General features: G+C 49.6%; 1 protein-coding gene across 2 annotated transcripts in view; it reads left to right on the top strand.

Moving 5' to 3' along the window:
• UBR2 (ubiquitin protein ligase E3 component n-recognin 2) overlaps positions 1–12,878 on the top strand; it is a 394,151-nt gene that overhangs the window by 15,927 nt on the left and 365,346 nt on the right. For both annotated transcript variants that reach the window (XM_075339174.1, XM_075339175.1), the window contains exon 2: positions 12,446–12,705. In XM_075339174.1, coding sequence (XP_075195289.1) covers positions 12,446–12,705 — 260 coding nt within the window. The remainder of the gene's footprint in view (positions 1–12,445; positions 12,706–12,878) is intronic.

Here is a 12,878-nt window from a genome sequence, read left to right as displayed (position 1 = left end):
CTGTCTATCCCTCTGTCTATCCCTCTGTCTATCCCTCTGTCTATCCCTCTGTCTATCCCTCTGTCTATCCCTCTGTCTATCCCTCTGTCTATCCCTCTGTCTATCCCTCTGTCTATCCCTCTGTCTATCCCTCTGTCTATCCCTCTGTCTATCCCTCTGTCTATCCCTCTGTCTATCCCTCTGTCTATCCCTCTGTCTATCCCTCTGTCTATCCCTCTGTCTATCCCTCTGTCTATCCCTCTGTCTATCCCTCTGTCTATCCCTCTGTCTATCCCTCTGTCTATCCCTCTGTCTATCCCTCTGTCTATCCCTCTGTCTATCCCTCTGTCTATCCCTCTGTCTATCCCTCTGTCTATCCCTCTGTCTATCCCTCTGTCTATCCCTCTGTCTATCCCTCTGTCTATCCCTCTGTCTATCCCTCTGTCTATCCCTCTGTCTATCCCTCTGTCTATCCCTCTGTCTATCCCTCTGTCTATCCCTCTGTCTATCCCTCTGTCTATCCCTCTGTCTATCCCTCTGTCTATCCCTCTGTCTATCCCTCTGTCTATCCCTCTGTCTATCCCTCTGTCTATCCCTCTGTCTATCCCTCTGTCTATCCCTCTGTCTATCCCTCTGTCTATCCCTCTGTCTATCCCTCTGTCTATCCCTCTGTCTATCCCTCTGTCTATCCCTCTGTCTATCCCTCTGTCTATCCCTCTGTCTATCCCTCTGTCTATCCCTCTGTCTATCCCTCTGTCTATCCCTCTGTCTATCCCTCTGTCTATCCCTCTGTCTATCCCTCTGTCTATCCCTCTGTCTATCCCTCTGTCTATCCCTCTGTCTATCCCTCTGTCTATCCCTCTGTCTATCCCTCTGTCTATCCCTCTGTCTATCCCTCTGTCTATCCCTCTGTCTATCCCTCTGTCTATCCCTCTGTCTATCCCTCTGTCTATCCCTCTGTCTATCCCTCTGTCTATCCCTCTGTCTATCCCTCTGTCTATCCCTCTGTCTATCCCTCTGTCTATCCCTCTGTCTATCCCTCTGTCTATCCCTCTGTCTATCCCTCTGTCTATCCCTCTGTCTATCCCTCTGTCTATCCCTCTGTCTATCCCTCTGTCTATCCCTCTGTCTATCCCTCTGTCTATCCCTCTGTCTATCCCTCTGTCTATCCCTCTGTCTATCCCTCTGTCTATCCCTCTGTCTATCCCTCTGTCTATCCCTCTGTCTATCCCTCTGTCTATCCCTCTGTCTATCCCTCTGTCTATCCCTCTGTCTATCCCTCTGTCTATCCCTCTGTCTATCCCTCTGTCTATCCCTCTGTCTATCCCTCTGTCTATCCCTCTGTCTATCCCTCTGTCTATCCCTCTGTCTATCCCTCTGTCTATCCCTCTGTCTATCCCTCTGTCTATCCCTCTGTCTATCCCTCTGTCTATCCCTCTGTCTATCCCTCTGTCTATCCCTCTGTCTATCCCTCTGTCTATCCCTCTGTCTATCCCTCTGTCTATCCCTCTGTCTATCCCTCTGTCTATCCCTCTGTCTATCCCTCTGTCTATCCCTCTGTCTATCCCTCTGTCTATCCCTCTGTCTATCCCTCTGTCTATCCCTCTGTCTATCCCTCTGTCTATCCCTCTGTCTATCCCTCTGTCTATCCCTCTGTCTATCCCTCTGTCTATCCCTCTGTCTATCCCTCTGTCTATCCCTCTGTCTATCCCTCTGTCTATCCCTCTGTCTATCCCTCTGTCTATCCCTCTGTCTATCCCTCTGTCTATCCCTCTGTCTATCCCTCTGTCTATCCCTCTGTCTATCCCTCTGTCTATCCCTCTGTCTATCCCTCTGTCTATCCCTCTGTCTATCCCTCTGTCTATCCCTCTGTCTATCCCTCTGTCTATCCCTCTGTCTATCCCTCTGTCTATCCCTCTGTCTATCCCTCTGTCTATCCCTCTGTCTATCCCTCTGTCTATCCCTCTGTCTATCCCTCTGTCTATCCCTCTGTCTATCCCTCTGTCTATCCCTCTGTCTATCCCTCTGTCTATCCCTCTGTCTATCCCTCTGTCTATCCCTCTGTCTATCCCTCTGTCTATCCCTCTGTCTATCCCTCTGTCTATCCCTCTGTCTATCCCTCTGTCTATCCCTCTGTCTATCCCTCTGTCTATCCCTCTGTCTATCCCTCTGTCTATCCCTCTGTCTATCCCTCTGTCTATCCCTCTGTCTATCCCTCTGTCTATCCCTCTGTCTATCCCTCTGTCTATCCCTCTGTCTATCCCTCTGTCTATCCCTCTGTCTATCCCTCTGTCTATCCCTCTGTCTATCCCTCTGTCTATCCCTCTGTCTATCCCTCTGTCTATCCCTCTGTCTATCCCTCTGTCTATCCCTCTGTCTATCCCTCTGTCTATCCCTCTGTCTATCCCTCTGTCTATCCCTCTGTCTATCCCTCTGTCTATCCCTCTGTCTATCCCTCTGTCTATCCCTCTGTCTATCCCTCTGTCTATCCCTCTGTCTATCCCTCTGTCTATCCCTCTGTCTATCCCTCTGTCTATCCCTCTGTCTATCCCTCTGTCTATCCCTCTGTCTATCCCTCTGTCTATCCCTCTGTCTATCCCTCTGTCTATCCCTCTGTCTATCCCTCTGTCTATCCCTCTGTCTATCCCTCTGTCTATCCCTCTGTCTATCCCTCTGTCTATCCCTCTGTCTATCCCTCTGTCTATCCCTCTGTCTATCCCTCTGTCTATCCCTCTGTCTATCCCTCTGTCTATCCCTCTGTCTATCCCTCTGTCTATCCCTCTGTCTATCCCTCTGTCTATCCCTCTGTCTATCCCTCTGTCTATCCCTCTGTCTATCCCTCTGTCTATCCCTCTGTCTATCCCTCTGTCTATCCCTCTGTCTATCCCTCTGTCTATCCCTCTGTCTATCCCTCTGTCTATCCCTCTGTCTATCCCTCTGTCTATCCCTCTGTCTATCCCTCTGTCTATCCCTCTGTCTATCCCTCTGTCTATCCCTCTGTCTATCCCTCTGTCTATCCCTCTGTCTATCCCTCTGTCTATCCCTCTGTCTATCCCTCTGTCTATCCCTCTGTCTATCCCTCTGTCTATCCCTCTGTCTATCCCTCTGTCTATCCCTCTGTCTATCCCTCTGTCTATCCCTCTGTCTATCCCTCTGTCTATCCCTCTGTCTATCCCTCTGTCTATCCCTCTGTCTATCCCTCTGTCTATCCCTCTGTCTATCCCTCTGTCTATCCCTCTGTCTATCCCTCTGTCTATCCCTCTGTCTATCCCTCTGTCTATCCCTCTGTCTATCCCTCTGTCTATCCCTCTGTCTATCCCTCTGTCTATCCCTCTGTCTATCCCTCTGTCTATCCCTCTGTCTATCCCTCTGTCTATCCCTCTGTCTATCCCTCTGTCTATCCCTCTGTCTATCCCTCTGTCTATCCCTCTGTCTATCCCTCTGTCTATCCCTCTGTCTATCCCTCTGTCTATCCCTCTGTCTATCCCTCTGTCTATCCCTCTGTCTATCCCTCTGTCTATCCCTCTGTCTATCCCTCTGTCTATCCCTCTGTCTATCCCTCTGTCTATCCCTCTGTCTATCCCTCTGTCTATCCCTCTGTCTATCCCTCTGTCTATCCCTCTGTCTATCCCTCTGTCTATCCCTCTGTCTATCCCTCTGTCTATCCCTCTGTCTATCCCTCTGTCTATCCCTCTGTCTATCCCTCTGTCTATCCCTCTGTCTATCCCTCTGTCTATCCCTCTGTCTATCCCTCTGTCTATCCCTCTGTCTATCCCTCTGTCTATCCCTCTGTCTATCCCTCTGTCTATCCCTCTGTCTATCCCTCTGTCTATCCCTCTGTCTATCCCTCTGTCTATCCCTCTGTCTATCCCTCTGTCTATCCCTCTGTCTATCCCTCTGTCTATCCCTCTGTCTATCCCTCTGTCTATCCCTCTGTCTATCCCTCTGTCTATCCCTCTGTCTATCCCTCTGTCTATCCCTCTGTCTATCCCTCTGTCTATCCCTCTGTCTATCCCTCTGTCTATCCCTCTGTCTATCCCTCTGTCTATCCCTCTGTCTATCCCTCTGTCTATCCCTCTGTCTATCCCTCTGTCTATCCCTCTGTCTATCCCTCTGTCTATCCCTCTGTCTATCCCTCTGTCTATCCCTCTGTCTATCCCTCTGTCTATCCCTCTGTCTATCCCTCTGTCTATCCCTCTGTCTATCCCTCTGTCTATCCCTCTGTCTATCCCTCTGTCTATCCCTCTGTCTATCCCTCTGTCTATCCCTCTGTCTATCCCTCTGTCTATCCCTCTGTCTATCCCTCTGTCTATCCCTCTGTCTATCCCTCTGTCTATCCCTCTGTCTATCCCTCTGTCTATCCCTCTGTCTATCCCTCTGTCTATCCCTCTGTCTATCCCTCTGTCTATCCCTCTGTCTATCCCTCTGTCTATCCCTCTGTCTATCCCTCTGTCTATCCCTCTGTCTATCCCTCTGTCTATCCCTCTGTCTATCCCTCTGTCTATCCCTCTGTCTATCCCTCTGTCTATCCCTCTGTCTATCCCTCTGTCTATCCCTCTGTCTATCCCTCTGTCTATCCCTCTGTCTATCCCTCTGTCTATCCCTCTGTCTATCCCTCTGTCTATCCCTCTGTCTATCCCTCTGTCTATCCCTCTGTCTATCCCTCTGTCTATCCCTCTGTCTATCCCTCTGTCTATCCCTCTGTCTATCCCTCTGTCTATCCCTCTGTCTATCCCTCTGTCTATCCCTCTGTCTATCCCTCTGTCTATCCCTCTGTCTATCCCTCTGTCTATCCCTCTGTCTATCCCTCTGTCTATCCCTCTGTCTATCCCTCTGTCTATCCCTCTGTCTATCCCTCTGTCTATCCCTCTGTCTATCCCTCTGTCTATCCCTCTGTCTATCCCTCTGTCTATCCCTCTGTCTATCCCTCTGTCTATCCCTCTGTCTATCCCTCTGTCTATCCCTCTGTCTATCCCTCTGTCTATCCCTCTGTCTATCCCTCTGTCTATCCCTCTGTCTATCCCTCTGTCTATCCCTCTGTCTATCCCTCTGTCTATCCCTCTGTCTATCCCTCTGTCTATCCCTCTGTCTATCCCTCTGTCTATCCCTCTGTCTATCCCTCTGTCTATCCCTCTGTCTATCCCTCTGTCTATCCCTCTGTCTATCCCTCTGTCTATCCCTCTGTCTATCCCTCTGTCTATCCCTCTGTCTATCCCTCTGTCTATCCCTCTGTCTATCCCTCTGTCTATCCCTCTGTCTATCCCTCTGTCTATCCCTCTGTCTATCCCTCTGTCTATCCCTCTGTCTATCCCTCTGTCTATCCCTCTGTCTATCCCTCTGTCTATCCCTCTGTCTATCCCTCTGTCTATCCCTCTGTCTATCCCTCTGTCTATCCCTCTGTCTATCCCTCTGTCTATCCCTCTGTCTATCCCTCTGTCTATCCCTCTGTCTATCCCTCTGTCTATCCCTCTGTCTATCCCTCTGTCTATCCCTCTGTCTATCCCTCTGTCTATCCCTCTGTCTATCCCTCTGTCTATCCCTCTGTCTATCCCTCTGTCTATCCCTCTGTCTATCCCTCTGTCTATCCCTCTGTCTATCCCTCTGTCTATCCCTCTGTCTATCCCTCTGTCTATCCCTCTGTCTATCCCTCTGTCTATCCCTCTGTCTATCCCTCTGTCTATCCCTCTGTCTATCCCTCTGTCTATCCCTCTGTCTATCCCTCTGTCTATCCCTCTGTCTATCCCTCTGTCTATCCCTCTGTCTATCCCTCTGTCTATCCCTCTGTCTATCCCTCTGTCTATCCCTCTGTCTATCCCTCTGTCTATCCCTCTGTCTATCCCTCTGTCTATCCCTCTGTCTATCCCTCTGTCTATCCCTCTGTCTATCCCTCTGTCTATCCCTCTGTCTATCCCTCTGTCTATCCCTCTGTCTATCCCTCTGTCTATCCCTCTGTCTATCCCTCTGTCTATCCCTCTGTCTATCCCTCTGTCTATCCCTCTGTCTATCCCTCTGTCTATCCCTCTGTCTATCCCTCTGTCTATCCCTCTGTCTATCCCTCTGTCTATCCCTCTGTCTATCCCTCTGTCTATCCCTCTGTCTATCCCTCTGTCTATCCCTCTGTCTATCCCTCTGTCTATCCCTCTGTCTATCCCTCTGTCTATCCCTCTGTCTATCCCTCTGTCTATCCCTCTGTCTATCCCTCTGTCTATCCCTCTGTCTATCCCTCTGTCTATCCCTCTGTCTATCCCTCTGTCTATCCCTCTGTCTATCCCTCTGTCTATCCCTCTGTCTATCCCTCTGTCTATCCCTCTGTCTATCCCTCTGTCTATCCCTCTGTCTATCCCTCTGTCTATCCCTCTGTCTATCCCTCTGTCTATCCCTCTGTCTATCCCTCTGTCTATCCCTCTGTCTATCCCTCTGTCTATCCCTCTGTCTATCCCTCTGTCTATCCCTCTGTCTATCCCTCTGTCTATCCCTCTGTCTATCCCTCTGTCTATCCCTCTGTCTATCCCTCTGTCTATCCCTCTGTCTATCCCTCTGTCTATCCCTCTGTCTATCCCTCTGTCTATCCCTCTGTCTATCCCTCTGTCTATCCCTCTGTCTATCCCTCTGTCTATCCCTCTGTCTATCCCTCTGTCTATCCCTCTGTCTATCCCTCTGTCTATCCCTCTGTCTATCCCTCTGTCTATCCCTCTGTCTATCCCTCTGTCTATCCCTCTGTCTATCCCTCTGTCTATCCCTCTGTCTATCCCTCTGTCTATCCCTCTGTCTATCCCTCTGTCTATCCCTCTGTCTATCCCTCTGTCTATCCCTCTGTCTATCCCTCTGTCTATCCCTCTGTCTATCCCTCTGTCTATCCCTCTGTCTATCCCTCTGTCTATCCCTCTGTCTATCCCTCTGTCTATCCCTCTGTCTATCCCTCTGTCTATCCCTCTGTCTATCCCTCTGTCTATCCCTCTGTCTATCCCTCTGTCTATCCCTCTGTCTATCCCTCTGTCTATCCCTCTGTCTATCCCTCTGTCTATCCCTCTGTCTATCCCTCTGTCTATCCCTCTGTCTATCCCTCTGTCTATCCCTCTGTCTATCCCTCTGTCTATCCCTCTGTCTATCCCTCTGTCTATCCCTCTGTCTATCCCTCTGTCTATCCCTCTGTCTATCCCTCTGTCTATCCCTCTGTCTATCCCTCTGTCTATCCCTCTGTCTATCCCTCTGTCTATCCCTCTGTCTATCCCTCTGTCTATCCCTCTGTCTATCCCTCTGTCTATCCCTCTGTCTATCCCTCTGTCTATCCCTCTGTCTATCCCTCTGTCTATCCCTCTGTCTATCCCTCTGTCTATCCCTCTGTCTATCCCTCTGTCTATCCCTCTGTCTATCCCTCTGTCTATCCCTCTGTCTATCCCTCTGTCTATCCCTCTGTCTATCCCTCTGTCTATCCCTCTGTCTATCCCTCTGTCTATCCCTCTGTCTATCCCTCTGTCTATCCCTCTGTCTATCCCTCTGTCTATCCCTCTGTCTATCCCTCTGTCTATCCCTCTGTCTATCCCTCTGTCTATCCCTCTGTCTATCCCCTCTGTCTATCCCCTCTGTCTATCCCCTCTGTCTATCCCCTCTGTCTATCCCCTCTGTCTATCCCCTCTGTCTATCCCCTCTGTCTATCCCCTCTGTCTATCCCCTCTGTCTATCCCCTCTGTCTATCCCTCTGTCTATCCCTCTGTCTATCCCCTCTGTCTATCCCCTCTGTCTATCCCTCTGTCTATCCCTCTGTCTATCCCTCTGTCTATCCCCTCTGTCTATCCCCTCTGTCTATCCCCTCTGTCTATCCCCTCTGTCTATCCCCTCTGTCTATCCCTCTGTCTATCCCCTCTGTCTATCCCCTCTGTCTATCCCCTCTGTCTATCCCCTCTGTCTATCCCCTCTGTCTATCCCCTCTGTCTATCCCCTCTGTCTATCCCCTCTGTCTATCCCTCTGTCTATCCCCTCTGTCTATCCCCTCTGTCTATCCCCTCTGTCTATCCCCTCTGTCTATCCCCTCTGTCTATCCCCTCTGTCTATCCCCTCTGTCTATCCCCTCTGTCTATCCCCTCTGTCTATCCCCTCTGTCTATCCCCTCTGTCTATCCCCTCTGTCTATCCCCTCTGTCTATCCCCTCTGTCTATCCCCTCTGTCTATCCCCTCTGTCTATCCCCTCTGTCTATCCCCTCTGTCTATCCCCTCTGTCTATCCCCTCTGTCTACCCCCTCTGTCTACCCCCTCTGTCTATCCCCCTAAGAATGAAATGACTTTTTTTTTTCAATGTGCTTTATTGCATTGAATGCAATAAAGCACATACCAACCCGCACACGGCAAAACCGCGGCAATACCGTGAACAATACCGCGGTAAAACCGCAGCAAACCGCATGCGGTTTTCGGGTGCGGTTTGCCGCTTTTTTTTTACCGCGGGTGCGGTAATCTTTGAATACCTGCGGAATTTTCTTGCGAAAATTCCATTTTCCAGTGCGCACAGGGCCTGATCCGCCCATCACTAGTGGTTAGTAAATAGCACAGATGTGCACTGCATCGTGTGTGTAATATAATGTGCACCATCCGCATCACACTGTACATACACCCGACTTGCACATGTGTCATATAAAGGATATATACGTTTTATGTTATGTGCTCATAAATGTATACACGTGTGTTGAACAAAAGCATCCTCAGGACACTGGTCCATTGGCCATGTTGATTGTATGGGGCCGGCAGACTGGACCCCTACGAGTTTCCCCCTGTCTGTCGACATTCCGCCATCTCTTAGGCCATGTGCCCCCGGGAGATCGTACCTGTGGACTATTCTGCAGGTATTTCCGCAGGTTCACGCAGCAACTCCCCGGAATCCGCAGCTATCCATTGCTGCGGTACATCTGCGGAAACAGTGCGTACCACTGTATCTCCATAGTGGAGGAGCGGGAATTCCGCAGATAATTCCGCATGAATAATGAACGTGCAGTTACGTGCGGCTGCGGGAAATCTGCAGCATTTTCCGCAGCCGCAAACACCGCAGCATTGATACAGCACTCCCCAAATCCCATAGGATAACATGGGGAGTGTCTGTACTTGCGTAAACTCTCGGCTTTATCTGGAAAATCTAGAACATCCTCAGGTTTTCCCGCGGCAAAATCCGCTGTTACTTTCTCCCTTGGGCCTTATGATTAGTAAACACATCACAACATCATTGTTGCGGCATGAAATGCGTGCAAATCTTTTTTTTTCTTTCTTCATATATGTTGTATGGACATGTTTAGCTGACAATTGGACTAAAAAAAATAGTAAACGACATGCTTTATATTATGTATTTTAGTCACTTATTTCTACTTAAAATGATTTAGCCAATACTCAAAGTTTATAAGCGGCAGGGAGGGTAAAAAAGAGGTAAAATCAAACACTGGCCTGCTCTAACCCCCGTGGAGCCAGCACAGGCCGCTCCGGTTTTCTGCCCCGGAGGAGAATTGATCACATGCTGTTCTTTTTTTTGCTTGATTGGAATGGCTCGTCATCGGGAGTACATCTGCTCCGGTTGCCTGACCGCCTCAGACAATCACAGGACTCGGCAATCTGGTGACCGAAGAACGAGGACGCCATTCCTTCGGATTGCGCTTATTATTTTTATTCCCTCTTTGCCGCTGCTAGGTGCATTTTGTGCAGAGACCGGACGACAGCTTTTAGTTGATGTGTGCTATGACAGGATTGACAAGTCTTTGACTCGATCGGCTCACGGTCAAGCGTGTATGTTTATTTCAATTAATAAAAAATATATATATAAGGCAATCAATAGGGATTTAATTTCCCACACCTTTGCTGTCAAAAGACTCCCATGGCCAGAAGTGGTTTATAGAATATTAGAGCCGGTGTGTTCCTCTGCATCTCAGTGCATTTTTTTGAGAATTTTGGAAAATAAATATTAACATTTCTACCCCTGGTCAGTGCACAGTCTTGTATAAATGCTGCTCCCTATCACATAACAGTCCAGTGTAGACACAACTCTGGTCATATCACAGTCTAGCATAAACGCTGCTGAAGATCAGTTCACCATTGTTGCAAGAGTCCCCAGCCGGGTGGCGAGCTCCTCGCAGGCCGTTTTCCAGCCGGGTGGAGAGCTCCTCGCAGGCCGTTTTCCAGCCGGGTGGCGAGCGCCTCCGCCGGCCGTTTTCCAGCCGGGTGGCGAGCTCCTCGCAGGCCGTTTCCCAGCCGGGTGGCGAGCGCCTCCGCCGGCCGTTTTCCAGCCGGGTGGCGAGCTCCTCGCAGGCCGTTTTCCAGCCGGGTGACGAGCGCCTCCGCCGGCCGTTTTCCAGCCGGGTGGCGAGCTCCTCGCAGGCCGTTTTCCAGCCGGGTGGCGAGCTCCTCGCAGGCCGTTTTCCAGCCGGGTGGCGAGCGCCTCCGCCGGCCGTTTCCCAGCCGGGTGGCGAGCTCCTCGCAGGCCGTTTCCCAGCCGGGTGGCGAGCGCCTCCGCCGGCCGTTTCCCAGCCGGGTGGCGAGCGCCTTGCAGGCCAGTCCCCATGCAATAAAAGTTGCACAACGAATTTTGTTTTAAGCCTTTTTGTAGGGAGGAATGTGTTTTCCGGTCATCACTGGTAGCTGCTTTTCTCCTGGGAGAATAAATAATTGCACCTCTTAATTCAATATGTCCCATCCATTCTTCCCCTTACATGCTGCCCATTTATATAAGATGCTTTGAAGTTTCTGCAGGAATCGTCAGGCTTGGCCTCCATTCATCCTTTGTGTTTGGGCACGTAGGTGTGTGGGTATAGAAGGTTTGCAGGGCCCTGGTTCACAGCATTGCCGGGGCTCCCTGCGCTCCTCTCTGGCAGCTGCGTGTGTCATCCGGCTCTCTCGGAATTGTACATAGACCATAGATGGTGGCATCTTCTTATCTCTGCCAGTATTATTGAGAATGCCATCTGCTCCTCTACAGCGTCACCAGCACAGTGCTAGGTCACAGAAAGGTTTAAATTCAGTTTCCAGGGCTTTAGCTTTTTTTTTTGGTCTGGGCAATGAAGCGTTTTACCATTAATATCAGTGTGAGCAGATTGCATGCTAGCATTAGGTCTTCCATAGCGAGAGCCTCGGGGCGTGTTCACATACCGCAGATCAGCTACAGACATTTCTGAAAAATCCATTCTTTGTATCAAATTTTGATTTTATCAGTCTTCATAGGAGAATTCATATGCAATCACTTGATCTCTCTACTGTGTACTGCAATATCACAGTACTGTAGGCTGACAGTGGAGCTTCTACCCCTATAATACGTTTTTTGGGGGTCTTTTTCTGTTCAGATACTGGACTAGGGCTGGTGGGTGTGTCAAGTGCACTGACACGCCCCTATGCTCTTCCTGCCTGATTTGCATAATGCTTCTGCGTTCCATTTCTCCTGACTGATACATCGTATCTGAACAAAAAGGATATGTTATTTTGTTGACTAGATATACTATGTACTGTATTTTAAAAGTGAGTACACCCTTCACATTTTTGTAAATATTTTATTATACATTTTCATGGGACAACACTGAAGATCTGACCCTGTGATACAATGTGCAGTGTCAGTGTGCAGCTTGTATGACAGTGTAAACTTGGTGTGTCCTCTAAATCACTCAACACACATCTATTAATGTCTAAACCGCTGGCAACAAAAGTGAGTACGCCCCTAACTGAAAATGGACAAACTGTCAATGTTTTGTGTGGCCACCATTATTTTCCAGCAGTGCCTTAACTCTCTTGGGCATGGAGGTCATTAGAGCTTCACAGGAGCCGCTGGATCCTCTATCATCCTCCATGACGACGTTACGGAGCTGGTGGATGTTAAAGACCTTGCGCTCCTCCACATCATGTTTGAGGTGGCCACACAGATGCTCCATAGGGTTTAGGTCTGGAGACACTTGGCCGGTCCAGCACCTTCACCCTCAGTTTTTTTTTTTTTAGCAAGGCAGTGGCCATCTTGGAGGTGTGTTTGGGGTCATTATCATGTTGGAATATGAAGGGAGGGGATCATGCTCTGCTTCAGTATGTACATGTTGGCATGCATGGTTCCCTCAATGAACTGTATCTCCTCACAGCTGGCAGCACTCATACAGCCCCAAACCACGACACTGCCACCACCATGCCTGACTGTAGGCAGGACACACTTGTCTTTGTCCTCCTCACCTGGTTAGTGCCACACACGCCTGACATCATCTGAATCAAATAAGTTTATCCAACTAAGGAAGGACAGTAATCCATATCCTTAGTCTGCTTGTCTTCAGCAAACTATGTGCGGCTTTCTTGTGCATTATCTTTAGAAGAAGCTTCCTTCTGTGAAACCAATGTGATGCAGTGTGCAATGTATGGTGTGAGCACTGAGCGGCTGAGCCCCCCACCTTATAACCTCTTCAGTATGTGGCGTATGTATAGTTAGGTTTATGAACTTTATATTCCTGATGTTTTCTATCTCTTTAATTAGAAATGGCTCCAAGCAACCGATCTTCTCAAAGAAGTCTACCAGCACCTCGCTTACTACGTCCCCAAAGTCTACTGCAGAAAAGCCGATCCGGTCACCGACCACGAGGAGATGTTGGCGCAGCACGCGCTCCTGGGGGCGCTGGAGTGGTACCTGTGCGGGGAGGATCCTGCCACCGGCTTTCCAAAGCTGGAGCAAGCAAACAAACCATCCCAGCTCTGCGGCCGGGTGTTCAAAGTGGGCGAACCCACCTATTCCTGCAGGTGGGTGTAGAGGCTTGTAGTAAATTGGGTCCTGTACTTTTAACAGCAGAAGTCTAATTTTCTTTGTCGCTCCATTGGGAGACCCAGACAATTGGGTGTATAGCTTCTGCCTCCGGAGGCCACACAAAGTATTACACTTTAAAAAGTGTAACCCCTCCCCTCTGCCTATACAC

Source organism: Anomaloglossus baeobatrachus, chromosome 3 (genome assembly GCF_048569485.1).
Source record: "Anomaloglossus baeobatrachus isolate aAnoBae1 chromosome 3, aAnoBae1.hap1, whole genome shotgun sequence".
Lineage (NCBI taxonomy): Eukaryota > Metazoa > Chordata > Amphibia > Anura > Aromobatidae > Anomaloglossus > Anomaloglossus baeobatrachus.
This window is presented reverse-complemented; position numbering and strand designations above follow the sequence as displayed.